Here is a 27,548-nt window from a genome sequence, read left to right as displayed (position 1 = left end):
GAAGGGAAGGGAAGGGAAGGGAAGGGAAGGGAAGGGAAGGGAAGTATTAAAACACGATAAAAACTTAGAAGTCCTAGCATACATTACTATTTTACACTATGGTTATTATTTTACACTAAAGATAATAAATATTGACCAATATATGTAAGTCTCTCCTCCCAAGTTTAATTTGCCAGTGGACTGAAATTGTCATTTTGGAGAAAGAGAGGAAGGCTCTTCTGGAATATCTCTGTATTCAGATTTAACAGAGTCCACTATGTGTATTTGGACTAAAAAATGTTAGATGTTACTTTCTCAGTGACAATGACCACACCACAGTCTCACTGAATTCTTCTTACGAAATTTTCAGCCATTCTGGATTCCAAAAGTCTTGATGTAGTACGCATCCCAGCAGCATAAGCTAATTTTTGCTTCTGTAGATAATAGCAGTGTCTGGTGAGAGTCACACAATACATGCAACATGACCTCAGGAAAGAGGCAAGAATGGCTCAGCTATCAGCCTTATCGTCTTCATTTCCAGCTCCCTAACTCATATGCTTTCCTCCAAAGAAGTTCACTTCTGATAACGTATTTCTAATTACGGAGAGAAAATTCATTTCCACAGAGCATTTTATTTTTACTCCTCAGGGAGTTTGGGTCCTTACCTTCCCTTTTACAGATATATATGTGCAAGGGATTAATGATGAGCAAAGCATTTTCTCTAAGGCAAGTGGTCTACATTTTCACAACCTCACTTATTTCTGAACTGCAGTAAGACGTACAAAAAAGAGATATGGAAACACTGAAGTAATCCTCTGATTTGGTTCAAATTGTTGTTAATGAAAAAGCTTCATTTTCTGCAGGGATAGGTAGGGTCAGAAACAGAGGGATGTTATTTCAGTTTGCTTTGGTTGTCCTGATATCATTAGAAAGCATAAATAAATGGACATACAGTATATATATATATATACTGAAGAGAGAGAGAAAGAATTTCCCTTCCCATGTGAGCAAAATTCTGTCATAATTAAGGCAAAAAAAGACTTGAAAGCAAAACTGGTAGAACATACTTTACGTTGTTCCTCGTGGGTTATTCTGGGTGACTCCAATGTATGTTAACTTCTATCTACTTCATCTTCAAGATGACTGTGTTCAGAATTCCTGTATTACTCCTTTGCTAACCAACAAACATACTTCATATTTCCACGTACGAAAAAGTTACAGGAATAAAAACACCTGCCCTCCAAATGCAGGAAGTACTGAAAGATAGAACTTTATCTCTAGAATAACATTATTCATACACATCACTGCCACTTTCCCTTTGTTTTTGTTACTTTACTTTAAACTCCAGATTTAATTCCTTTTCTTTGATTCCCTTTGTTTCCCAAATAGTCACAGCTGGAAGCTCGCCACCTAACACTGGTCGACATCCAAAGGCCTCCAGTTGCAAGCACTACCATGTAGCAGTTGACCTCAGTACACAGCAACCTATTCCTCTGATATAACTTGTCATCCACAAGGTGGGTTTTTTGGCTTCTGTTAACAGCGATAAAGGGACTCAAGAGAGAATTCCACGGCTGAACATTTGTCTTTGTGACCTGCAGTTAAACATCTGCACAATTACTGATTTAACAAATAGGTAACAGTGAGAAAACCAAAGAAAAACCAATATTGTAGTTTCTGGTCTCTTTCTACCCCTTCTATTCACAGGGAAAAAAAATCTCAAAAAAAAAAAAAGTAAGCTGATATACACAATTAAAAAAAACAGAGCAAATAAACTTGTGTGAAGTGCAGAAGAAATACCTGTGCTGATACAAAGATGAAAGCATTCATGAGTTGGAGATTTACATGGGACTTCGTATCAGTGCTGGAAAACTCAGGAGGCAGTGCTTTCTCCACAGTTTCATATCATCTGTGGTTTTTAGAGGCAGAGCAGCAGAGATGGCCTCATTTCACAAAGAAGGAACTGAAGAACAAGAAGCTGAAGCACTACTCAAAGTAAACACTAATCTGAGGCATAAGGAACATTTGATCTTCCAGCTCTCGTGTCTTAAGTTACTGTTGTAACATCAGGGATCCAAGAATACTTGAATTAGCTGTAAGATCCTGTTTGAAAACAAAGCTGATGAGTTTTGTGATCAGTAGCATAAGGCTTTAGTCATTGATCGTATGGATTAGCATCTCCCAGATGAGATCCTGTTTGGATACCGTGCTTTCTTCTATGGCTTAAACTTATTCCGAAGTTCATTTTTCTTTAGAGAATTAGCAATATCTCTGTCTCTAACAAAGAATTCCCATCAAACTTTTGGAAAATTAATTCATCTGAGAACACAACCGTTCTGCAGCAGGGGAGTTGAAGCTTGATGATCCTTGAGGTCCCTTCCAACCCAAACCATTCAGTGATTCTATGATTCTATGATAGATAGATGATCTGGAAAAATGGCAAACTAAACACATATGCACAGCTGTGATCACCTAAGTCTTACTTCCTTAGAATATCAAAGGTCCATCCACCATCTTACAGCTCATTCCCATTCCTGCAGCCTTCCCTCCCACCGCTGCTCTGCAAAAGAAATGGACAAGGAATGGCCTGCTGCCATGGTTGGTCATAGTGAATAATAACCTCACCATTATTTTTATCAAAGCTGTTAGATGGAAGACATGAAGGCAGATCCAATAGTTACTTTAAATGAGCTTGAAGGTAGTTTAAAGAGTGTATCTGCTGTTACCTCAGGCATAATAGACAATACACGATGGGTAAAAAGGTTTTTATTTTGTACATCTACATAGGTTGAAGAGACACTAAAAAGGGCTACTTTAGCCCAGAATTGCATGGGAATTGAGTTTGTACTGCAGCACAAAAATGTGTTTTGTTTCATTTGTTCAACTGTGTTCAAGAAACACTTAGATGTTGTACTAAAGGACATGATTTAGTGGGAAAGATTTGTGGTAGGTTGACAGTTGAACTGGGTGATACTCAGTCTTTTCCAACCTTGGTGATTCTATGATTCTATGATTGAAATCTTATAACTAAAACCACATCAGCCAGAGGTCAGCAAGGAAATATATATTTATGAGGAAGTGAACACCATCTTATACCTCTGAACTTCAGTGGATTTCTAATCTTATCCAATAATTCATTCCACGTTATTACTTATCTGGCCAAAGCCTTTACAAACAGTAAAGCCAAAATAAAGGTCTGAACATCTTTATGCCAAAATACACAACATGCTTAGATGTGTGCTTTGGGTAAGAAAAATAAAGTAAAAACAAACAAATAGATCGATAACCCTGTATTTTCCCTTCCCAAACCTACAAATATCAGTAATTCACATGACTGACAAACTTCTTCAGGAGTCTTTAAACAACCAATCCACCGGACTGCACTTAGCCTAAATAACCTCTGAATAACACATTTTGTCCAGGGATGCTGAGTCAGCAGACAGAGAAATGTTTGACAGAAGAGGACATTGCATAAATATGTTATCAGGAAAGCCAGAAGTAGTAAAAATAAAAAAAAAATACAGTCACTTTGCAGTCTTAAAGTTTTCAGCAGTTCAGTGCACTTACACAAGTTGTATTGGAGGAAGGAATGAACTGACTGCGTACGAGGGCTGATTTTCTTTCATTGCTTTAAAGATAGTGAAGTATTGAATGGTATGGATTTTTTATTATTTTTTTTCTTAGAGATATAATGTTCCATTGACGTCTGACGTCAGTCATGCAAGAAAACACATGAAATTGTTGGTTTTAAAAAATGTATTTCAGGAAAGGTAATAAACAGCATCTGTGACAACCTGACAAAGATGATGAGTCCCAAGATAATGATAATGCAAGACAATAAATTGGGCAGGGGTGACTTAGTCATCTATTCAACATCCACGTGATATTCATAAAAACTGCTTAATGAAGATGAGTTTTCTAAAAGCTAAGGAAACCAAAGCCTCATCTAAGCTAACTTTTAATTACCTTGCAATAAGGAGATTACTAGGAGGGTTTATGAGAGGTCATACCAATGTCTGGAGGTGCTTGCCTCTTACAACTGACTATCGTAGGTAGGTACTAATAATGATAAATATCTCCAACTAGACATCCACCATTTAGATGGCTAAATATTGGTGCATTTGCTGACATCAGTACACAGCTCAGCTCTCACAGGCACAAAAAAGTACACAGACAGTCCCTATTCATTAGGATGGCAATATTCTGTTTTGGGCTCAACCAGCATATGACAAAGAATAAATATATCACAGAGACTACTATGATTAGTAGGAGAGGACTCATATCTCACAATTCTCTCTTCCAAGCGACTTCCACATGGCACAAAAAAAAAGCAAATGTGCCCAAACCCCAGTTCTCTTTTCATGAGCAGAAGCGAGCCTGGAGTGTGCAATTCACTCTTTGCCCACAGACACAAAGAGGGGTTTGTTAAGCTGGGTTCTCTGCCTCTGGGGATTGTAAGGATAGCAACACTTGGGCTTTACAGTTGGCAGTGTTTTTAATTGGCTTCGTAGAGCTTGATTAAAGAGCTGTCTCTAGTGGTTTGAAAAAGAAGCCCTAAAATCATCCTTAGGCACAGTACATTCTGCCTTCCATCCTCTGCCTCTTCCAGTGGGGATTTCAGAGGCAACCTATGGACTGCTCACCTGGATGACCTTGCCATGTGTAACCCTGGGGCAAGCACCAATCCTGGGTGCTCCTACGTCCTCAGGAAGGTCCCTGTTCTTGCCATACAGTGCAAAGCAGTGGACTCTTTACAGATTGGGAAGAAAAGTTAAAAATTGCAATTCATTACATAGAAAGGTGACAGGGATGGGAGAATATATAAAAGGCCAGGTCTCCAGCAAAGTGATTGCACTGTAATGTATTTATTTAGCTACTATTCACTTCCTCTCTTTATGCTTTTTTGCTTCCATCTCCCTCTTTTCTATAATGCAGCTTTGGTTCTGCACCACAACTACCTCTTCAACCTGACCTTAAGGAAAACCTTTTTAGGCTGCTGACTCTGCAAACCCAAGGAGGAAGAGGTCAGTGGCACACTTGCTAGAGACTTGAATGACATCCCTACAAGTGCTATATATTAATAGCTAAGAAATATGAAAAATCACTGATTTTGATTTCTTTTTATAGGCTCGTTTTCCAAGACATCTTTTTTATTTCCTAATTTGTTATTCGACTGTTCAACCAATACTTCTCCAAGCTCACAAATATAAAACCAGCAGGGAAAAGAATCGCATTAATGGCCTTAAATCAATGTTGTCATCATATTATTTGCCTGTCACAGAAACTATTACAACTACCAGAGGGCAGAAAAGTGAAAGCTTTAATGGAGGGCAACCATTTTCTGCTTCATGTCCTGCTGCTGTGCATTTCTAAAACCTGGATAGATTACCTGCTTAAATAAGGAATGTTACCCACGGATGTGTGTGTGTGCGTGTGTAATAACTGTGAAAAAGAGGTAAGTAGAAAATTTTTTACTTTTGTTCTTGTTTGTCTTTCACATTTTGTGCTTATAAGCTTAGTACGCTTTCAAACATTTTAACCAAGTGTGTTTTTCTTCAGTTTCTGCAATAATCCTAACTAACAGCTGGAGTCCCTGGGGTGAGATTTCAAGTGCCAGCATAGGAGACAGAGGAACGATGTAATGCCAAGGGCCCCTACCAGCCCCAGGCATCCTTGGAGTGCCAACACATGAATCTCTCTTGGAGAAACAAAGAGATTTATTGAGCTCTCAGGTGCAATCAGTCACCTTCTGGAAGTCTTCATCCCACCTGCTGACAGGTAAGGACCGTCTGGAACCAGGATCCTAATTTTTGTTCTGTGTGAGGTGCTTGAAGTTGGGATGTTTGAAGGGCACTGCTGCTGTTATGCAACACAGAACCCCTCTGATATCTTTGGGACAGACCTTACAACAAATTCTGAGATGTGTCTTTAGAACTACCTTACCCAGTACTACATATCTTAAGACCTTTTTTTTTCCATTTTATTATTTTTAAACAAGTCACAGGCTTTGAAGAGATCCTCCTCTGGAGGAATTCCCAGCCATGTTTGTACAGGGAGTTGCTGTGCTTACCCTAAGAGACAACTCCCATGCAACAGAGCATCATGTTAAAGACTGCTTTTCTAACAGGATCACGAGCTCTTACAAATCACAAGACCAATAAACTCACTAAATGCCAGTTCATTAAGTCTTAAATGGAAAAAACAGGTTGTCTAAAGAGCGGAGCCCAGCACAACCATATACATTTCTGCCCCCACTGGGAAGGGAACCCTTCATTTAGGCTACAGATATTCAAACAATCATAGCAGAAGCAGAACTGGTGAATGTGTCTTTATACACAGTTTCTCATATTTAAAAAATGAGAGGGACTAAAATATAGATGGTCCTACTCGAATATAGCCCAGCACTGGAAAGGACAGCCACAGATAAGGACTAATACAGCAACTTCTCTTCACTGTAGAATATAAACCCTTGAAAAGCTGAGATATATTATCACAGTCAACAGAATTAGTTTCTCTCCTCATCTCCTAATGAATGGGGAAACAATCCATTCAGGATCTGGCTTTCTGATCCATGAGGTGCTGCCTACACATCCACCTCACCTCACCCCATAATGCGACTGAATTTCAGTGCTTGTATACAAGGGACATCACTTACACCTTTCTCTTTTCATCTCTCCCTTTTAATTTAGTCTTTATAAAGACTTTCCTAAAAGTCTTTAAAGGCCACTGAGAATATGTTCACCAGCTAACGAAACACTGCAAGAAGCATCTTTTCATTTGAAACCTTAAGCTTAGCAATATTAAAGATGCACATCCACAAGAATTTCCAAGCATTAGTTGAAGAAATGCAACTGATTGAATTATTTCAGACAGTTGGAACACCTGCATTGCAGTTACATTTAAAATTCAGTTCATACACTAAGCCAACTTTGTGAGTCATGAATTTCATTGTTTCTCAAGTACATTTGGAACCAGACAAAGGAACCTCGGTTTAGGATCCTATCTCTTCACTAATTTTATGATGACTTTTGTTGATATTTCCAGTTTAAAAAAAACAACACACAGAACAAACAAATAAAAACAACAAAAAAATAAACATGCCTACTGCTATCACAACTGAATGAAATGAGAAATACAGTGAAGTGGCAGTGAATGGGGGGCTATAAGAACGAAGGGACAGACGGTAGCAGTGACAGCACAAGGTGAAATGGTTTCAAACTAAAAGATTTAGAGTGGATATAAGGAAGAAGCTGTTTTCAATAAGGTGGTGAGGCACTGCACAGGTTGCACAGAGAGGTGGTGATGCCCCATCACTGGAGACACTCAAGGTCAAGGGACGAGGCTGTGAGCACCTGGTGGAGCTATGGGCATCCTTGTGCACCCTGAAAGGTCCCTTCCAACTCAAACAATTCTATGATTCCATGAATTCAGAATGAAAATAAATAAGGTTAAAAAAAAGCAGATGTACAAACGAAGGACAAAACACAGAAAATGATGTAGCTGCAGTGCAATTTTGCATTGAAAACAAGCACCCTAGCTAACAACAACAACAAAAAGACTAAAAACATCTAAAATATCAAAATGGATTTTAGTTAGGAAAACATTTTAAATGGGAAAAAAAAGTAGATTTCAGAATTTGCTCTCAAGGAGTTTTCTCTACAGGCCTAGTAAATAGGAAGGTGGAATACCTTTGTAGTAAGCAAATATAAAAGTTTGTTAAACATACCAGAAACCACCCTAATCTCTGATAATTAGAATTGCCCATGTCTACATATGGCCACATCTAAATTTTTATTCATATAGTATTGTCTTGGGATTTGATCTGGCCCTAGAACTGAGGGCACCAAGAACGTTCCATCAAGACACTTTTCGCCTTTTTTTCTATGACCTTTTCATGATTGTGGACCTTAGTTTGAGTGGAAAATGGATTGCTGAAAGCAAAAACTGTACATCCAAGCCACTGCACAGATTCAGGAGCTCATGGGATGGCACTAACCCACAGCCAAAAAAACCAGCTCTCCTTGAAAGTAAATGGAGATCTCTTGAACATACCAGGTGTGGTAAGAGAAGACAGAAGAAAACTTTTTAAGGATCCCTTTCAAGGATGAGATGACAATCAAATTGTCTCAAACTTTTCACTCTCGTATTGTAGAAAATCTCTATGTCTGCATGATAGAATGGTATCAATTTAAGGACATTGGCCCAGCATATCAGAGATGGTTCAAAGAGAAAGCAAGACTCAACAGAGGGAAAACATAACCCCAAGTATAACAAAAACTCTCAGCAAAGGAAGAACCATACATAACATTGTGCCACTCCTGAGCTCTTGTCCTTGAAAACAAACTGTAGAAGAATGTATACTATACACAAATCAACATACAACACCTGTCATGGGACTCAGTCCCTTCACTGACCAAAGAAGTGTGTATGCATATACACAAGTTCACTTTGGAATCACTAATTTTATTACCTGGCTTCCTACAGATTATGAGAAAGTCCTGCAGTCATAAAAAGCACTGAAGTAACCTCACGTACAAAACCATACTCACTCTTACTAACTCTGGTTTGCTTCACAGAATTTCATTAGGGAGCTGTTCAGTCCAGAGGCTGGAGCAGATCGCTAATTATCCAGCTCAGCGATCACAGTTATGTCCTGAAATGCTAAGAATTGGAAGCTTGCTGTCCTTTTACATTCACCAGGAAGGTCATCCATCTTCTAAAAGCTCAAGAAATACATTCAGTCGCATTTATTTTCCTTAATTAAAAATAGTTCACTTCTAAATAAGAAGATACCTGTTGTCTGTCTCAAGCTGGACGCCAATAATCTTGAAATGCCGAAGATCACTGGCCATTAAAAAAAATCCTTTTGCCTTTCAACTCACATGATCACATGAATAAGTTTGTTCCAGTCTGAAAAATGTGATTTCTTACCCAGAAATACAGCAGCTCTACCAATCTGCTCTCCAATTTCACCTAGCATGGGATGCATCTCATTGACATTCATTGCTGAGTCAACACTGAGGTTGTCCTAGGCTTAGCAGTAAGGTGGGAGCTCCTAAGGGACTGCTGTAAATAATGCCATCTACCTCCCCAGGGAAGTTAAGTAATAGAATAGTCAACATATGAGGAAAAAAAAAAAATCACGTCAGGTATTTATAAAGCGAGGTGCTAAATTATTTAGATGAACATTCTCATTCTAAATAATATATCTGAATAATGCTACACTTCAGATTTGTAGTCAATTAAAGTGGCCTCTAAATAAGACCCAAGAGGAAAGAATGTGCACTCGTGTGTGATAAAATCAAGAGGAGTGCTATATGCTGACTTTCACATTGCAAAAGTTACACAGTCAATATGCATGAGCAAGAAACTGTAAATACTGTTAAAAGATACTCTGGTCACATCACAATTTAAGAATTTAAGCAATTCTTACTTAAAAATAAAACCAAAATTTATTTCAATAATGTTTTAAGATACTATACTTGGATAGCAAAGAATATTAGGCATTTTCAAAGCGTTTGCATGGAAGCAACAGAAACCTTTTAATAAGAATCAGATAGAGCATTTAAATAATAGTGCTGTTTCTCACAGTATTCTTTTGTGAAATGCTTCCTGAGACATAATGAAAAGCACAGTTATGATCAATGATCCAGCTAAGAGCTGAGCTGAAATGCAAGATGGATTTATTATACAGGTTGTATACCATTGCCTATGGTTGCAAAGTGAAAAAAATACATGCTTTATTCAATGTTCTTACAGCTTTTATAGGAGGCTAGATAGAGCCATAATGCAGATGGGGCAGTGGACAAGCATATATTAATACGATCAATCCCCTGACATGTGTTAGGACCGAGCAATTCAAAGGATAGCACATTATTTGGTAACTAAAGATTCATGTCACAAATAAATCCCTGTCCTGTTCATAAAAAGCCCTATATCTTCATCAAAGTGATTAACAAGTTGGAATGCCACTATCTTTAAGGTCCACCTGCATGTTTTCTGAACATTGACCACATGACAATGGAGGCAACCAAAAGTATTGGCTGATACCTCAAGGCTTAGGCTTCGCAGTCCGACTGCATCTACAAAGGAAGCTAGAGAATGCTTAACAGAATCTATACGCCCACAGAGAAACAAAACCAGAGCTCAGAACCTTCATTGTTAGCAAGTGCTACTCTTGGGAACACATATTTAAATAATGGCAGTGTAAATAAGAACAACAATCCTTACCATGGGAAGCAATATAAGAGTGAAGAAGCAGCTCTTCCAACAGATGGCCATCTTTGTCTCTTGACTTTGATCCTTAGTCAAGCTTAGCTTCTAACACAGTTAATTAGGGCTGAAGCACACACTCTCTGCAGATCTTCTTGTCAATGTCTTCATGTCAAGACTCAAACCTCTGCAGTGAAAGAGAAAAATGATTGTAAATACGACAAACATGGAAGAGTACAAGAAAGAAATGGAAAGAAAGCAGAGATCACAACACTTGAACTGAGTTACAAATATCAGAGGTCAGTCATAATTGTCTGGATTGCAGTTATTACAGATCATCTAGGATATTAAATTTGAAGCCAAAGAACATGGCTGTGTGATCAGTAGCTTGCATCATAGAAAGTGCTGGAAGAGATTCTCTAATAGGAGCTCTATTGTATCTATAGGGAAGGAATAATGGAACATTTTGAACTGGTCAAAGAGTCTGTATGCTTCACTTCTGCAGTCATGATTTCACAGAATCACAGAATTGCATGGGGTGGAAGGGACCTCAAGAATCATGAAGCTCCAACCCCCCTGCCACACGCAGGGCCACCAAACTCCCCACTTAATACCAGCCCGGGCTGCCCAGGGCCCCATCCAACCTGGCCTCGAACACCTCCAGGGATGGACGGGGCATCCACAGCCTCTCTGGGCAGCTGTTCCAGCACCTCACCACTCTTCTGCAAAGAACATGATCTTCTTAATTTCAGTAATGGCTCAAAATCACAACTGAGGGTTTCTTGAGAGGCTGTACAACTTGGTGATCTCAAAGATACTGGTCCAGATAACAAAATTCATGGCAAGAGTTGTTACGAATCTGAGAGCTTTTTGAACATGTAGAAAGAGGAATGGGAAGGAATGAATTGTGTTCTCAGGCTCAGAGGTCTCAACTTGATGCCCTACCTACCATCATGTTTTAAAATGAATTTGCCCATTACCTGAGATGGGTCCCCTTCATTTTAACTCTACCTTATAGACCTCGTTCCTCTCAGATGAACTCACTTTGAGGTCCTCTGCCTACAGAAGATTAGACAAAATCTGTTTTTTTAGGAAGGTATGGGAGTTTAGCCCTTGGGCATGAACTGTGCCACACCAGTCTGTCTCAGGGACAGAAAACTATTCTAATCTCTTTTGTTTACATCTGTAAATGAAAACTTTGAATGCAGAGATGCTTTTCAAATTCTTATTGCGTGATGCAGTCTTTCTATACACCACCATTCATCACCTATGCAGGCATAAACATGACTGACATCTTCCTAACAAGATAAATGTTTACAGAGGTAAGTAAATGTTTGAGAATGGAAAAAGAAAAAAACAGTCATAGGTACAGGACATGTAAACAACTACAGAAACAATAAAACACTTAAAAATCAGAATGTGAAAAAAAGAGAAAAGGCTGAAAACAGACCAAAGACAGAAAGTAAATAAAGGAGTGCCAAAGGTAAATGTGAAAGAACTTTTGCAGTCAGTGGGTACTCCGTTTTTATATTAATTGCAACATGCAGCCAAGATATCAGCATTTAGAAAGTAGAGTCTTTCAATTAAAAAACAGAACAGAAAATTAAGTTCTCTTTAGATTTTTGTCTTCTCTATCCAGACTCTGACTAAATGGAGAACAATGATTCATAAAATTCTCTCTGATCTGCCTTCTTCCATCCTCACTCGATCAGTCACTCTCAGCCTGCTCTGGTACTGAATTTAATTACTTAACTGCATTTCTGATGGTTTATCAAATAATGAAGGACTGATAAAATCTCAGCCGAGGAGGAGAATACATCCATGGTGACATTCAGTAGCGAAAAGACGGAAAAAGAAAGTCTCTGCATTAACAGAAGCAACAGACAACCAGGCAGACACATTAGCAGACATTTGGATTTGAAATTACTTCTTGATAATTTGCAGCTCCAGCCAGAAGGGCCAGAGAATGGTGTGGAGATTGAGTTTTGTCCTTGGATTCTGCCACTGTAATGAGTCAAAAACAAGACTTAAATGCAACGGAAGAGTGGGAGATGGTTGACTAAATGGATGGAAGGATAACCTGTGGTACAGTGGTAACCTTTGCAATACACTCTTTCCAATGGTTGAAGATCCAGCTTTACTTTAACCTGGCATTCACTAGGTTTGAAGAGCGGAAAAAGGCTGTCTTCTATTTTCTTTTTGTTAGCTTCAAAGAAATATCTAAAGATGTGAGAACATCTGCTAACCATTTTGCTGTGTTTCTTTGACATTTTGCAGAGAAAAAGAATCAGCTTCATTTTTTTGCCTTCAAGGTAGTCATGGAAACCCACATCAAGAACTGGACTGAGGTCTCTGTGTCATCCACAGAAGCCCAAGCATTTTTTTAGATAATAAGAACCAGGCCTACAAACCTGTGCCCTGGACCTGCAGAGAAATCTGTATATAATGTGTAGCAGCTCCTGCTGTGTATATCACACATAGGTGCAGAGTCAACCCACTAGCAACAGAAGGATAATTAACTCACAGGTAAGTACATTCAGCCAATCATTACGAGAAAAACTTTTCAGAAGTAGGGACAATGTCTACGAAGCATTTCCATCTCCATTCAGTACTGGGAGAATAAACAAAAATATGAACGCAAGGCTTGAAAGGAAAGTCTGAATGATCAAAAAGACTTCATAAAGCCACATCATGTAGTTTCATTTGTAAATTGGAGATGTTGGTGCTTCATGTTGTTGTTTTATCTGCATCTGCTACCATAATTAAAATCCGTGAAGCCAGAATAGCCCACAGCACAAGGGTTGCACACATGAAGGAAAAAAAATATTATCCTTAAAGGGCTTCAGAGAATTATTTCAAGCACAGCTGAAACACGGGAATTACAAAAGTCTTGTTGGGGGTCTACTGATGGCTTAGGAAAGTCCTACACCATCTGTGATTCATATCTCCACTGCAGAAGTTTTCCATGCCACAGCAAATTCTTTGTGTTTCTCTATAGGGAATATTGGGTCCTTAAGGAGAAGTTTGGAAGAGCTCTGGCAATGTGTTTTGCTGCAAGTGCCCATTTTTTTCTCCTGTTTAAAAAAGGACTCAAGTGTCCCTAGGGCTTACATGGACTACATGTTACAGAAGCCTAAATGCTGGTAAGAAGTGCCATGTGTGCCAATCCAAGTAGGATGTGCCTACTCACAGGTAGGTATAAAAGGATCACATCTGTAAAGATTCAGTTCTCACCGTACCAAGTAAAAGATGAAATTGTTATACAGTAGCTCAAATGAATGTAGGGTGAATGAAAGAGGATTTCAGTGACTATTTGAAGCAGTTATGAGCTGCGACTGAGATCTCACCCAAAAGAAAGAAAAATCAGATCTGCTAGGCTCCTCGTTATGGACCTCCAGGATGTATGCCAGAGGTCTGAAAGGAAAGCAATAAATTACAAAGCTGACCAACAGTGGCCTTGACCAGAGGTGATGAAATGTGAATTCTTTACTTAATTAATCTTAATGCAGCATCTGGTCAGGGCTGCCCATCACATCCTTCTCCTGCACCATATGGGAACAGTACAAGTGCAGAAATCTGAAAGGTTCTGAGATATGCAAAATCAATCACACTTCTGCAGATTGCTTTGCAGGAGAGTCGTACATTCCATGCAGAGTGATCTCAGCATTCCTCAGTGGCATCAGGAGTATTCCTCTATGCAGAATACACCATGGATGGAGAATGATGAGGTGTAAAAGAAAGAAGCAACCAAGAATACTCCAGCCATCACCAGCTTGGCCCTCACACCACTCCATCAGTGTTTCTGAGTTCTCCCCAAGGAAGGGAACTCCATGACTGATTTTGGTACAGTTTTTCCTAGATGAACATCACTGTCTTAGATATGAACAGATGGTTATATAATTGATATACCATTTATCACCTGTAGGCTGTCAATATAAGGTGTGGAATTCAAAGCATTTTATCATCTCCCTCCAAAATTACCCCAATGTTATCTTCCTAATTTATATTAAAGAACCTGGTGAATCTCTCTCATGTCAACTGAGACTCACACAAGCAAGAAATAAACACAGACAGAGAAGTAACCCTTCAATGACCTAGGTCTTGTCAGCTAAGTTTAGAAATCTAGAAGACGTACTCATATATGATCTCATTGTCAAGTCTCTTTTTATATAATCAAGGAAGTAGACAAAGGAACAAAGCAATTTGTCTGACCTATTTTAGCTGTCTACTTTAAACATTCAACTCCTATCCCTTGAGTATAGAGGAATTCTTAACAGCTAGCTCCTATGTTGACATCTACATTGTCAACATCTATATTTGGACAGAATAATTTCACCTCTAGTCTCTTCTGGATCAGCAATATAAGACCCAAATAGCAGTGTTTGAGTAACCACAAAAGATTAAGAACAAATTAGTTTAGGGTGTCAATAAACTGATGCTGAGATATTTAAGGTAACAGAGGAACTAACAGAAAACTTAATACCAAATAAGTCTCCTAGAGAGCAAGAGCACTAAAATCTCCCATACAAAGTAGACAGCAAAGAACGATCTTATAAAGGCAGACAACAAGAACAACATAATGTCTTTTCTGTTATTTCTGATAAATCACTTATTATTTTTAGCATTTTAAATATTTTGGGGATGTCTTGTTTAATTTATACTGAACTTTGTAAACACACTGAGGTTAATGAACCTGCACAGATTCATAGAACCTGAGAATATAGCTCTATCTTTCCCTTGAACACCAAGAAGACATTTATTCACCTTTCTCCCTCTGTGTGCCAAATAAAAAAGTCCCTGGAGTCCTTGTTTCCACTCAACATGCCTGTTGTCACTGACAAAACAGGTTTTGTATGGTAATTACATCAGGGGGCTTAATCAAAGAGATGGATTTTCAGAAAGCTTTTGCTGCTACAGGGGACAGGCCAGCCCTTCCAGATACACCAGAATATCTTAATGGCATCAGCCAGAAATGCCACACTTCTGAAAAAGCTGATAAAAAGCAACCTAGCAGGATTGTGCACTAGGAAGGATCCAGCCAGTGCTCTTAACACGTGCACTGATGTGTGAGTCTTGTGCACTAAAATATTCATTGGTGCCAGGTGCAAACAGGTTGTCTCTTCTAACCGTACCCGACCACCTTAACAGTAAAAAGCTTTATTATGGCAAAGGTGAATTTCCTGTATTTCAATTTGTGCTTGTTGCCTCTTGCTTGTTGATCGGCAGTAAGAAGAGCATGCCTCATTCTTCTTTACATGTTCCCATCAGATATTTCTACACATTGATGAGATCCTCCTGAGCCATCTCTCCTCCAGTTGAGCAGTCCCAGCTCTCTTCACCTCTTCTTGGATACAGCACTCCACCTGTATCTCGTCTGGGCTGAAGAGAGAGGAAGGATCACCTCCCTCACTATGCTGCCAGTGCCTGTTCTCATGCAGCCCATCAAGCTGTTGGTCCTCTCCCACAAAGGCACATTGTTTGCTCAGGATCAAGCCGATGACTACCAAGAACCCCAGGTCCTTAAACACTCCTTTTCAACGACCTGGTTCCCAGTTTGTCCTGGTGCATGGAGTTGTTCCATCCCAGGTACAGGACTTTGCATTTCTATTTCTTCAGCTTGATGAAGCTCCAGACTTGCTGAGGATGCACTGTGCCCTTTCATTCAGGTCATTACAACACTAAACAGCTCTGAACCTACCTGCATCTTAGACACAATTCAGTTCAGTCTACCTTGTCTCTCTTTACAGTCCACAGAGTAGATTTAAGCACCCTCAAGAACAATTCCCATATCTTAATGCTATTTTCGGACAACGAAAGTTACTGCTTTGACACAGTGTATATGCATATATATATATATATTTTGTCTCTTTACTCAGTCTGCTGAGGATAAACAGAGAAAATTCCATCTCTGAAGCTTAAGACATCAAAGTGCTAATGGCAAGCAAAACTGGGTGCTGATTTCTATCAATGTCATGGCCTTTTCTTCCTTCCAGTACTATCTTTATTCCTTCTGTAAGTACAGTCTAATAACTTATTGCGTGTTTTACTTTGGCTGCACTCAATTATAAATTTGATAAAGTTTTCTTTTTTCTTTTTCTTTTTCTTTGAGTGGTTTCGATTAAATTGAAATTCCCTGAAGATGTAAAACTGCTATAATTGGTCCTTACAAAGTACACTTATCATTTCTATATACCCTATCAGCTCCTCTATTTCCTAATCTTCTAACTTTATAGAATTTTCTTAACATTTCAAGAAACTTCTCAAAACCATTCTAGAACAGGTTTATATAAGCATCCCTCAGCCAATTAAAGAAAGATATTCCAACTAACACCTTCAAAATGTCTGAATCAATTCTCAATCATCTGGATTATTCTAGTAAGAAGCCCTGTGGTATTCATTATTACTTCTGGGAAAAGACCACATAATCCTCCTGATTTTTTTTTCCTCTTTCTCAGACACAGCATAGCTTTTTAACATACAAAATTATTCTTTCTCATACGATGTGCAGTAAGCATATGCATATTCTTCTTGGTTCACATCAAATCCAAGGCATTATATTTAAGTTTTGGTTCTCTTTTGTTTCCAGTTAGCCAAGTTTTGATGCCCTGCATTTACCACAAGCAGAGAGCATGCACAGGAGGTTACTATAGATCAGCAGAGGTATGGAAATCTGTTATGTTCAGGTAAACTCATCATGTCTAGGACACTCAGTTCTGATTTCAGCTGATACCTACCTTCTGTAAAGGTAGAATCTTTCTTCAATAAAGACATTATCAAAACTTGCTGAAAATTCATATTTACTATATCCCGTACATTTGACCATCAAGCCCAGCTTTTCTTGAGCTTTGAAAGTTTATCACTTTCCTCGACGCAGTGTATGAAACTAATCCATACTTTGTTTGTTTAAACAGACTCCACATAAAACTATATGACAATTCTCCTTAATATTATGATGCTTAAGCCATACAGGTATGAATGGACAGCAGAATATTGAAAGTTACTGATATGTAAAGGACTCTTCTGGGTATCTGAGCATTTTGACCTTTTAATGACTTTAGAAGTCTCCACTGAAAAGTGGGAAAGGTACAGGCTTCCAAGATGGGCACAAGTGAATCATTTATCTATACATCAAGTTTTTCTAGCTTATTTTTGCAAGTCTATGACTTACAGACTTCAAAGTAGAGACTATGGAATGCAATTCATAACTTCCTCAAACTCATAACATAAGAGTTGCTCTTAGCAGATCTCCCATACAACATCACCTATAAAATTTAACCAGCAAGTCTTGCCTTGGTTGGGTTTATTTTCTCTGTTCTGTTTTCTACTAAATTTGTTGTGCCTTTACTTTGTTGATTTCCACAGAGAAGTAGGAAAACGGCACCATTTCTTTAACTAAAGACTATGGATCATCACAGAATCACAGGGGTTGGAAGGGACATCAAGAGATCACTGAGTCCAACCCCCTGATAAAGCAGGTACCCTACAGCAAGTCGCACAAGTCAGCATACAGACAGATCTTGAATATCTCCATAGGGGGGAACTCCACCACCTTCCTGGGCAGCCTGTTCCAGTGCTCTGTCACCTTTACCATAAAGAAGTTCTTCTGAATGTTGTATGGAACTTCCTACGTTCAAGTTTTTGGGCATTACTCCTTATGCAATTGCTGCACACCACTGACAAGAGCCTGGTCTCATCCATTTGCCTCTCACCTCCCTTTAGATTTTAAAAATACTGATCAGTAGAAGATCTTGCAGTCTTCTCCTCCCCAGGCTGAACAGACCCAGGCTACTCAGCCTTTCCTCATCTGGGAGATGCTCCAGGACATTTACCATTGTTACCCTGGGCTTTTTTTAGGAGACTCCTGTCTTTTTTGAACTGGGGAGCCCAGAACTGGACACAGTATTCTAAATGCAGCCTCATAAGACACATAAGGGCAGAGTAGAGGATCACATCCCTCAACCTGCTGGCCATGCTCTTCTTAATGCACCCAACTGCACCCAGTTTAATGCGCTCGGTTGCAATGAACTATTTTTGAACTACCACATATTTAAGAAGCATTAGTCAAAATAGAAATATGGTATGAGAAGCTTTCTCTTCATCATCACAGGCAGGTCAATTACAAAGCATCTGTAATGTATGCAGCACTTCAGAACTAATACGCATCTAATACAAGATCATAAAGGTAACTACATGCTGCTCCATTCCAGCAGAGCTTTAAGTGCTACTTGGCAAGGTTCTTTAAAAGCATTACACTATAACCAGTAAAACGTGGTCTCCACCTGGCATATCAGAATTCTGCAACAACTGCTTGATCAATTTGATTTCCTTGATAGGTCATCTGCATTTCCTTCCCTAACCATGGGTGCATCTATTGCTCTTTTAGTATTACACTGGAGCTCATATGGTCTCTGCTAATTCATAGTCAACACTGCCACTGGTCTCTCTGATTTGAATTCAGCTAGCTAGCTAGAGGTCTGCTCAAAAAACATCACTTGTTCCCTGTGTTTTCCAAGTTTCCTTCTCTGTGTCTGACAGCTACTTACATACCCTCCTCTAGAATTGAATGTATGGAAATAGGATATCAGGATAGGCAAAACACAGCTAAGGACTATAAAAGAACCACGTCCTGCCAAGACTGCTGTGAACAGCCAGTGCTGGGCTGCAAGAAAGACTTTGAAGCCCTGGAGTGTGTCCAGAGACAGGCAGTGAGCTCTGAGGGGTCTGAAGCACAAATCTTATGAGCAGCAGCTGAAGGAGTTGGGATTATTTATATTTATATATCTGGAGAAGAGGAGGTTAAGGGGAGACCTCACTGCCTGAAAGAGACTGTGGTGAGGCAGCCTCCTCTTCCATGTAATTAGCAACAAGACTGGAGGGAATGGCCTCAAGTTGCACCAGGGGGGATTCAGGTTGGACATTAGGAAAAACTACTTCTCCAAAAGAGTGGTCAGGTGCTGGAATGGGCTGCCCAGGATGGTGGAGGAGTCACCAACCCTGGAGGTGTTCAAGAAATGTTTAGATGCTGTACTGATGGTTCAGTGAAAAACACTGGCAATAGGTAGATGGTTGGACTGGATGATCTTGGAGGTCTTTTCCAACCTTGGTGATTGTATGCTTCTGTGATTCTATATACATATCCATAATACATTTACTTGAGTGCAATGCCACCCTTAGCACCCTTAGTTAGGTCTTTTGATGAGCTGAAGTGATTATCTTGAGCACAAAGCTATCATTACTAGCCTACCTTTGCTTTCCACACCCAAGCTAGTCTCTATGCAAGGTGCTATACCCTCCTAGCTAGGAGGATATACCAGGGTTATCTTTAATAAAGCATTTTAACACGTAGAGAAACAGTTCTGCACTTGGTGATAGACTCACAGACAAGATTCAGTCACTGAACTCCAGCCCTTGCACAACCAACTCATGTTATCTCTGACCTTTCCCACTGGAAAGAAGAAAGGAATAAAATAACAAATGAAAGGGACGTATCAGAAGGTGGTAAAATCAATAAGCAATTGCCTGATGACAGAGAAGATAATGCATGCATGACTTTGGTCTGACAGATCTTAGGCACCGATGGAGGGACTTTTGGAGGTCTGAAAAATCAGAAAGGATGACCAAATGATCTTTCTTTGCTGTGTATGTGCAATTTCTCATTGTTTTTTTCCCTTATTGTTATTGTTATTTTCTCACAAAGACCAGAGTTATTCTGAGTACAACAGCTTGTACATCATTGAGTACTTGGACTTAGCAATCTGCAGTGATGTCCCAGGTGAATACCCGTTGGCTTCTTCCACAAATATGAACAACAACACAGAAAGATTTCATGAGCCAAAGTTCAATCTATCTCAATGAAAAAAGAATGGATATAATAAGTTTCCTGACTCCTCTCTGGATTGAAAAACGATTACCCTACTTTGTTGACTCAAGAGCATATACTGTTCAGTTGTCAGGGAAATGTCTCTCAAAACAGGCCTGGAACTGCAATCCTGTCTATTCTGTTTTAAGAGATATGAAAAACTTTTTTTTTTTTATTTTTGGCTCTGTTTTTTATAGAAGAGTTTCATTCCTACATTGAAAGATAATGTTAAATCACTGTATAAGCTCTGGTAAATTCCATAATTCCTTTTTCTTCCATCCACATTTCCTATAGTCTTCCTTTTCTACTGTACCCTAATTGGCCTAAGATTCACCCAGCTGTATTCCATTTTGTGGTTAATGGTCTCATTACATTTGGACAATATTAAGACCTTCCACAGCATGTGGTCTTGCAACACCCGTGACAGAATTCACATCACACAAACTCAGCTGTCTGAAAGTGAAACATCTACATCTATATTGGATTCTCTTGGCTCCCTTTAGAGTGAACAAAAGATGAACAATTCTCTCCAGCAGCACATGGGTCAGCCTTGCTCTGGAACAAGATGTACTCATCTTGGTAAAAACAGAAAAGCCAATAAAGCATAAAACCAGTTTCGTTAGCTTACAAGAATCTTGGGTTTAGTAGGGACAGTGCTGAGCATAGCAGAAGTATAAACAAAGGAGGAAGAAAAGCAATTGAAATTAAAATCAGTGTAGGGACAGAACCCAGCAGAGAGAAACCCTGTAAGCATCTTCCAGAAAGAGAAGGATAGTCAAAAAAGGCTGCAGTTCAATGAGGACACTGTATGATCTGAATATCTGAAATCTCCCACTCAAACAGAAGGCTGCCCAGGGAGGTGGTGGAGTCACCATCACTGGAGGTGCTCAAAAAATATTTAGATGTGGTACTGAGGGATGTGGCTTAGTGGGGAAATACTGCTGGTAGGTGAAGGGTTGAACTGGATGACCTCGGAGGCCTTTTTCCATCTGTGGTGATTTTTATGATTCCATGATTCTAAGGCAGATCTCGTTCCTTTGGAATGACACAGAAAGAAGTGAAAGTGAGTTTAGAGAAAATGTAGAACCTCCCTGCCACAAGCAAGGTGCCACCCACTAGATCAAGTACTGGATCCAAATGCCCAGGGTAGGATTCTTCTTCCTTTTTTTTCCTTGACAAGCTTTGCACTCTGTCTCACAATGATGAGAGAATGCTGCAGACAATCCCAGGCCTTTCAGTGAAGTTCCCTGAAGCCATTTTCTTCTCTGGATTGTTTGTATAGGGAAATAATAATAATAATAACAATAATAATAATAAAAACAGGCACTGTAAATGCTTCCATAACAAGCTGGAAATTACCCTAATATTTTGGGTAATATTTCAAAATTATTCCATGCTACAAAACTCATTTTCTAAGCCATCGCTCTCAACACTTACTTATAATGTCTCAGCTGAGATCCAATTTCAGAGTACCTTAAAAAGGTGCAAAAGCAGTTACAGCCTCTCACCTATAACAGTTCTTATGAGAATTATGTTTTAAAAACTAAAATCTAGACAATGTAAATTTTCCATTTGATTTCCACATCATTGCTTCAGTATTACTCTGAATAGGGCAGCACTACTACTGTCCTAGAAAAGCTAAATGTAAATGAATGGAAGTGATTAATTCCCACAGAACCACCTTCTCAGCCTGTGATTAAAGTCAATTATTTCTATATTTGTCTTCATGATCTGCTTGTGGATTTTGATGTGACAATTCTAATAGATAATTCAGCAGAATCTAATCTTAATTAAATACCTGGGAAGGATGGAACAATACTACAAACATACTTACACACGTAAACATCTGCACAAACGGAAAAAAATGCGGCTGAGATCTGATATGCTCTCTTATTACCCCAAGAAGTTTCTAAAAAAAAGCTCAAGCCCACAAAACAAAACAAAAGAAACCCACTAAAACACAATTAGCACAGATTAGCTGTATCCATTATTGCTTTGGTTTTGTTTCAGTGAAACCTCAGTTCATTACAGCAGAATTTTCTTTATATAAAGCATGAAAGCTGCACGAACAGGAGTCTGTAGAGTCTTGAAAAAGTGGATTATTCTGCTCTACTGAATGTGGCAACTGAGATGAAAGCTAAAAACCCTGATTATGGATATTGAGATGTGTGATGCATCAGTTTACAAATCGACAGAATGGTCAACAGAGTTACAGAATCACCAAGGTTGGAAAAGACCTCCAAGATCATCCAGTCCAACCATCCAACTACCACCAGCATTTCCTACTAAACCATATCCTTCAGTACAGCATCTAAATGAACACATCCAGGGATGGTGACTCAACCACTTTCCCAGGCAGCCCATTCTGGTGCCTGACCACTTTCATGAGATCATATGCAACAGAACTGCATATAAATCACATTAAAAATCTTGTGGAATCAGAGTATCCCACGAGGTCCAGAAGGTAACCAAAACATTACTCCTTTTTAGTGAATAGCTTGGAGATGTACTATCATTCATACCAGTAAAACCTAGGATTTAAGGATGTAAACACAATTAAGTTAAACCTCTTCTCCAAAATTCCCACTGTTTGGTTTGAAAAAGATTGACTCATGTTTCAAAGGCACAATGGAAAATATCCCTTCCCAAGGACGGTCTTTCAGATCCTTGGATGGGCGTCGTTTCATTAAAATATATACATCTAAAACTGAGCTCATCTCCACAGACTCCTTCTACAGTCTTTGAGATACGTCCAGCACAGCGAGCAGAGTTCAGAATACAAATCACCCGAAATCAGAAATCTTCTGAAATTATATATCTTAAAGCACCATAAGAATTGCCCCCTACTTCTCAACGTTTTCTATAAAGGAAAGTTTCAAACTAGTCATTGCTTATTATATTAAGAACATTTAAATTCAAGTAACATTTGTCCCACCTGTTCAGTTCAGTAGTTAATTTAGATATTTGCTTTGTGTAATTCACAAGTGTTGATGGAGAAAAGAAACAAATTTGACCTCCAGCAACTTCATGCTAACACAGAGAACAACTTCAGGTTAGTTGTTTTCTATATTTCATTATCACAATCAATGAAATCTGCAAGAGAAAAGTTCTTATGGACACAGGACCACCAAAGTCAGTATTTTACGTCTGCTGGAAATTCAGCCTACACCTAAAGTCATCTCTTTTGACACAGCATGTATTTCTGAAATGAGGAATCATGATTAAGGGCAGAGAATCCTTTACGCGCCTATTTTTCACGACACAGACCTCTTCTATCTGTAGAACCTAACATGAAATGTTCTGGTCTAAGTCTGGCCTCCCGTGAACCATAGCAGTTTAGATGAGCTCATACTTGAAGCTTATCAGTTTCTCTCTCATGTTTACCAAGGAGACCCTAAACAGACAATTTCAACTGTGAAGGACTACGCCATACGCCATCTGGCAGGTGAGATTAATTCCATTCAGTAATAGAATCATAAAGGTGGGAAAAGATCTCTAAGATCATCTAGTCCAACTGTGCACCTACCACCAATATTGCCCACTAAACCATGTTCCTTAGTACCAGAAATATTAACAGACAGACTGTGAAAATTTTCCAAGTGTATCCAAGGACATTCAGCCTAGAGAAACACTGACCTGAGACAGACAACATAAGACACACTGGCAATACCAGAAGCCAGCCTTTTGTTCCTCTGAATTTTTTATTTCCACTTCCAAGGCATGGAGATGTTAGAAATTCCTAAATAAATAGTCAAAAAAAAAAGTTTGCTTTTTTGAAGTTTACCTTCAAATCAACTGTTTTATCCGAAATGAAAGAGGGAGAGAGGGAAATAAAGGAAGAGATTTGAGACAGACACACAGCATACAAAATTTCAGCCCAGACAGTAAAAGTTTGCCAAAGCCACACTCAGTTGATTAGTAGCATCTTATTTTGGGAAGCCAATTAAGGTCAAAAAGTATGAAGCATCCAGCAAAGAATTTTCTCCTTTTCTCTCCAGCCTCCCTTTCCTTTCCTCACATTACACGAAGTCAAGTCTAAATCACCTTCCAGTCTTCATTTTCCCCAGTGCTGGTTTTAACGTCATTTGAATGCAGCACAAAAGGCGCCAAAGAAACAACGCGTTGAGAGTTGTGATTGTAAGCAAGTTTATTTCAGTTAATTGCTCAAAAAAAATTAACTAAAATCTGTGGTAAGACTTCAAGGTGATAAGGTCCTACTATGATGATGACCATCATGTGTCCTTGAAGGACTCTACAGACGAAATTTTGATCTTTGGAAACTCATTAGGATAAAGGATTTTGGCCAACATTTTTGCTATTTCATGGTAGTATATAATAAAGCAGCTCTCCATTATTCCACTACTTTATGCTTCACAGAGAAGATTTCCTCCATCTATTCGAACAACTGCATCACTCCAAAGGCTGGTTGCTCACAGAAACACAATACCTGCCCATCCTAGCCAGTGTTTTACAAAAACGTTTTAAAAAGAGAAACCACCTAAGAAAGAGAAAGCATTATTGATCTCCAGCACTGGGGAGCAGCCTCCAAAGGATGCAATTTATTAAGAAGAAAAATAAACACGTCCCTAAGCCCTCATTTCCATCGGCTGCATTATTAATGACCCTCTTGCCTGCGGATGGTAAGGACCAATGTACAGTCAGGCTTCACAGGTTTTTCCATCCCCAGAAAAGTGAGGAATTAAAGGTGGGACAGCAGTGCAAATCAAAGGAGAGACCATAGGTGCTATGGGAAAACTTGCTAGAACAACCCTGGTTGGAATTAAATGGTTCATCTGCGCACTGGTTGATAGCCTGCTAACTTCATAGAATCACAGAATGATTTAGGTTGGAGGAGGCTTTTAAGATCAACCAGTTCCAACCTCTCTGCCATGGGCAGGGTTGCCATCCACCAGATCGGGCTGCCCAGGGCCACATCCATGGCCTTGGGCACCTCCCTGGGCACCCACAACTTCTTTGGGCAAACTGTTCTGAGAGATCTCTGATTTTAAACATGATAGCAGTCTCAGAGACCTTATAGCTTTAACACAAAGAAACCCAGAGTCACCTTTATTTATTTGTTTTTTATTTTTTTATTTGCTCAGTCCACTTTGATATATCTCAGGCTCCTTTGTTGCCTGAAACAGTATTCTGCAGCAAAGACCAGCATCTCAGCTTAGGCATCAGGCAAAAAAAACAACCAACCCACCAACCAACACAAAACCAATAAACCAACAAACAGAAAACATTCTGTCTCTACATGCAGAAAAGGTAAGTTCACATTTCAGGGTATTCCTTTCATTGCATTCCAAAGTTCACGTTTGTCCCTAGAGTTTGCAGCCAGATGGAGGAAATGAAGCATGGGACAAGTCTGTATGTAGTTCTGAAGTGCATCACTTGATGGGGAGAGCAGGCTAGAGGCACCTAAGGGAGAGGTGTAAAAGTAAAAATGTGATAACCTGAAGTCAGCTCAGTGAGAGTCTCTTAGAGAAACTGAACAATGTTTATGATGGAGTCTGGATAAATGGCTGGTGTTTGACCTTCCTGAAAGAACCGCGTGTTTTGGCTAAGACTGCCTTATTCAGTCCTGAAATGAAAGAGTCATTTGAGTCATTAAGTTCTTTACTAATGAGAGTGGTGAGGTGCTGGAACAGCTGCCCAGAGAGGCTGTGGATCCCCGTCCATCCCTGGAGGTGTTCAAGGCCAGGTTGGATGGGGCCCTGGGCAGCCTGGGCTGCTGTGAGATGTGGAGGTTGGTGGCCCTGCATTGGTGGGGGGCTGGAGCTTCGTGATCCTTGAGGTCCCTTCCAACCCAAGCCATTCTGTGATTGAGGCAGAGAAGAATTGTTCAAGTAATATTTTGCACATTTTGTGTCAGCGTATGTCTACCACTGAGATGAAACCGAAGTTTTGTAGCATGGTTTTAAATGTCCTTTTGATTGTTTAATTGAATCCAGCATTGCTTGGCTCTAGTTGGTCCCAAAATCTGCACAGTATTGTTTCTGTTTCCTTGGTGGGTAACGGTCACAGGCTTTGCAGAAATAATTCTGGCTCATCTTTTGTGTGGGATGGCTGTATTATGTGTTATCCTCAAACCACTTATGAAAATTAAAGACTATGTGACTATGTAGAATGACATTAAACCGGCTCTTCAAAAAAAGCCCAACCCAAACAAAAATAAAACAAGATATTAGGACTTGCAAGTTGTAAATATGTAGGTGAATAAACCCTAAGTGCAGCAATACATTATCCAGAGTCAGTCAACCAACTCCACTGCAAAAGGACAGAGTCCTCTGTGTATTCTAAAACAGATCAGCATGTCTCTAAAATGAAAAATAGTATCATTTTTTCCCCTTTTAAAAGATCAGTTTGACAAAACAAACAGAAAGCAAACAAAACAACCAAGTTTGTTCACATGTACACAAACCCCAGAGGCAATCCAAGCCTTGTAAGGTTATTTTATCTCCAAAGAAACTACATTGTTGTTCAAGATGCAATGCCTATTTGCACTACGGTTACCACTCCTATTCCTTGTATCAATGAAGCTAGAAAGCAAATGAAAAGCTCAAACTTATGAAGAGATAAGCAGAAACATCTTGAGTGACTTGAGTGAGAAATAAAGACACTCAGCACTTCACTTCTAGACAGCTTCAGCATCAAGAGATAAGCATGGGATTACTTTAGCTCTGAGTACCAAATACACCTCCAGTGACCACCAATGCAGGCAGTAACACAGAATTCTCTCTGTAATTCTTTCACATTGTTTCCCTTTTGGGCTATTTTCCAGCAAGTTAATAGAACTTGTTTCCATTACCCAAAGGGCAGCTGAGATTCCTCCATAAAAACACGTCGTTTCTTTCCTTCTGTTGACCCTCTCTAGAAATTGGTTGCCCACCACTGTGTCTAAATCCTGTACAAAAGCTGGCAACAGCTGCCAGCTCTAGACATCTATGTTAGGCTATGGACATCTCACTCTCTCCAGCTGTAGCTATGCTGAAAAGAACATTTTAGAGCCACTAATCCGTTCCATGTTGCCATCAATCTGTTTATTGTGCTGGTCGTAAGAGTGCTCATAGAATCATAGAATGGTTTGGGTTGGAAGAGATCTCAAGGATCATAAAGCTCCAACTCCCCTACAGTAGGCAGGGCTGCCAACCTCCATATCTGATGCTACACCAGGCTGCCCAGGGTCCCATCCAATGCTGCCTAAACTAATTCCCCACAAGTGACATCAGAAGAGGGATGGCCAGCAGGGACAGGGAGGTGATTGTCCACCTCTGCTCTGCTCTTGCGAGGCCCCATCTGCAGCACTGCGTCCAGGTCTGGAGCACCCAGTACAAGAAAGACAGGGAGCTGTTGGAGAGGGTCCAGAGGAGCCACAAAGATGCTCAGAGGGCTGCAGCACCTCCCTACAAAGACAGGCTGAGGGAGCTGGGCTTGTTCAGCCTGGAGAAGAGAAGCTGCGGGGTGACCTCAGTGCAGCCTGCAGGACCTCAAGGGA

The 27,548-nt window shown here is 39.6% G+C and overlaps 1 protein-coding gene across 7 annotated transcripts in view; it reads right to left on the bottom strand.

Moving 5' to 3' along the window:
* LOC100548490 (pituitary adenylate cyclase-activating polypeptide type I receptor) overlaps positions 1-27,548 on the bottom strand; it is a 128,367-nt gene that overhangs the window by 84,880 nt on the left and 15,939 nt on the right. For all 7 annotated transcript variants that reach the window (XM_010712227.1, XM_010712228.1, XM_010712229.1 and 4 more), the window contains exon 2: positions 10,210-10,378. In XM_010712227.1, the coding sequence (XP_010710529.1) occupies positions 10,210-10,260 (51 nt within the window). In that variant the 5' untranslated portion in view covers positions 10,261-10,378. The remainder of the gene's footprint in view (positions 1-10,209; positions 10,379-27,548) is intronic.

This window comes from Meleagris gallopavo, chromosome 6, assembly GCF_000146605.3.
Source record: "Meleagris gallopavo isolate NT-WF06-2002-E0010 breed Aviagen turkey brand Nicholas breeding stock chromosome 6, Turkey_5.1, whole genome shotgun sequence".
NCBI lineage: Eukaryota > Metazoa > Chordata > Aves > Galliformes > Phasianidae > Meleagris > Meleagris gallopavo.
Note: the sequence above shows the minus strand (reverse complement) of the source record. Positions and strands in the feature narration are given on the sequence as shown.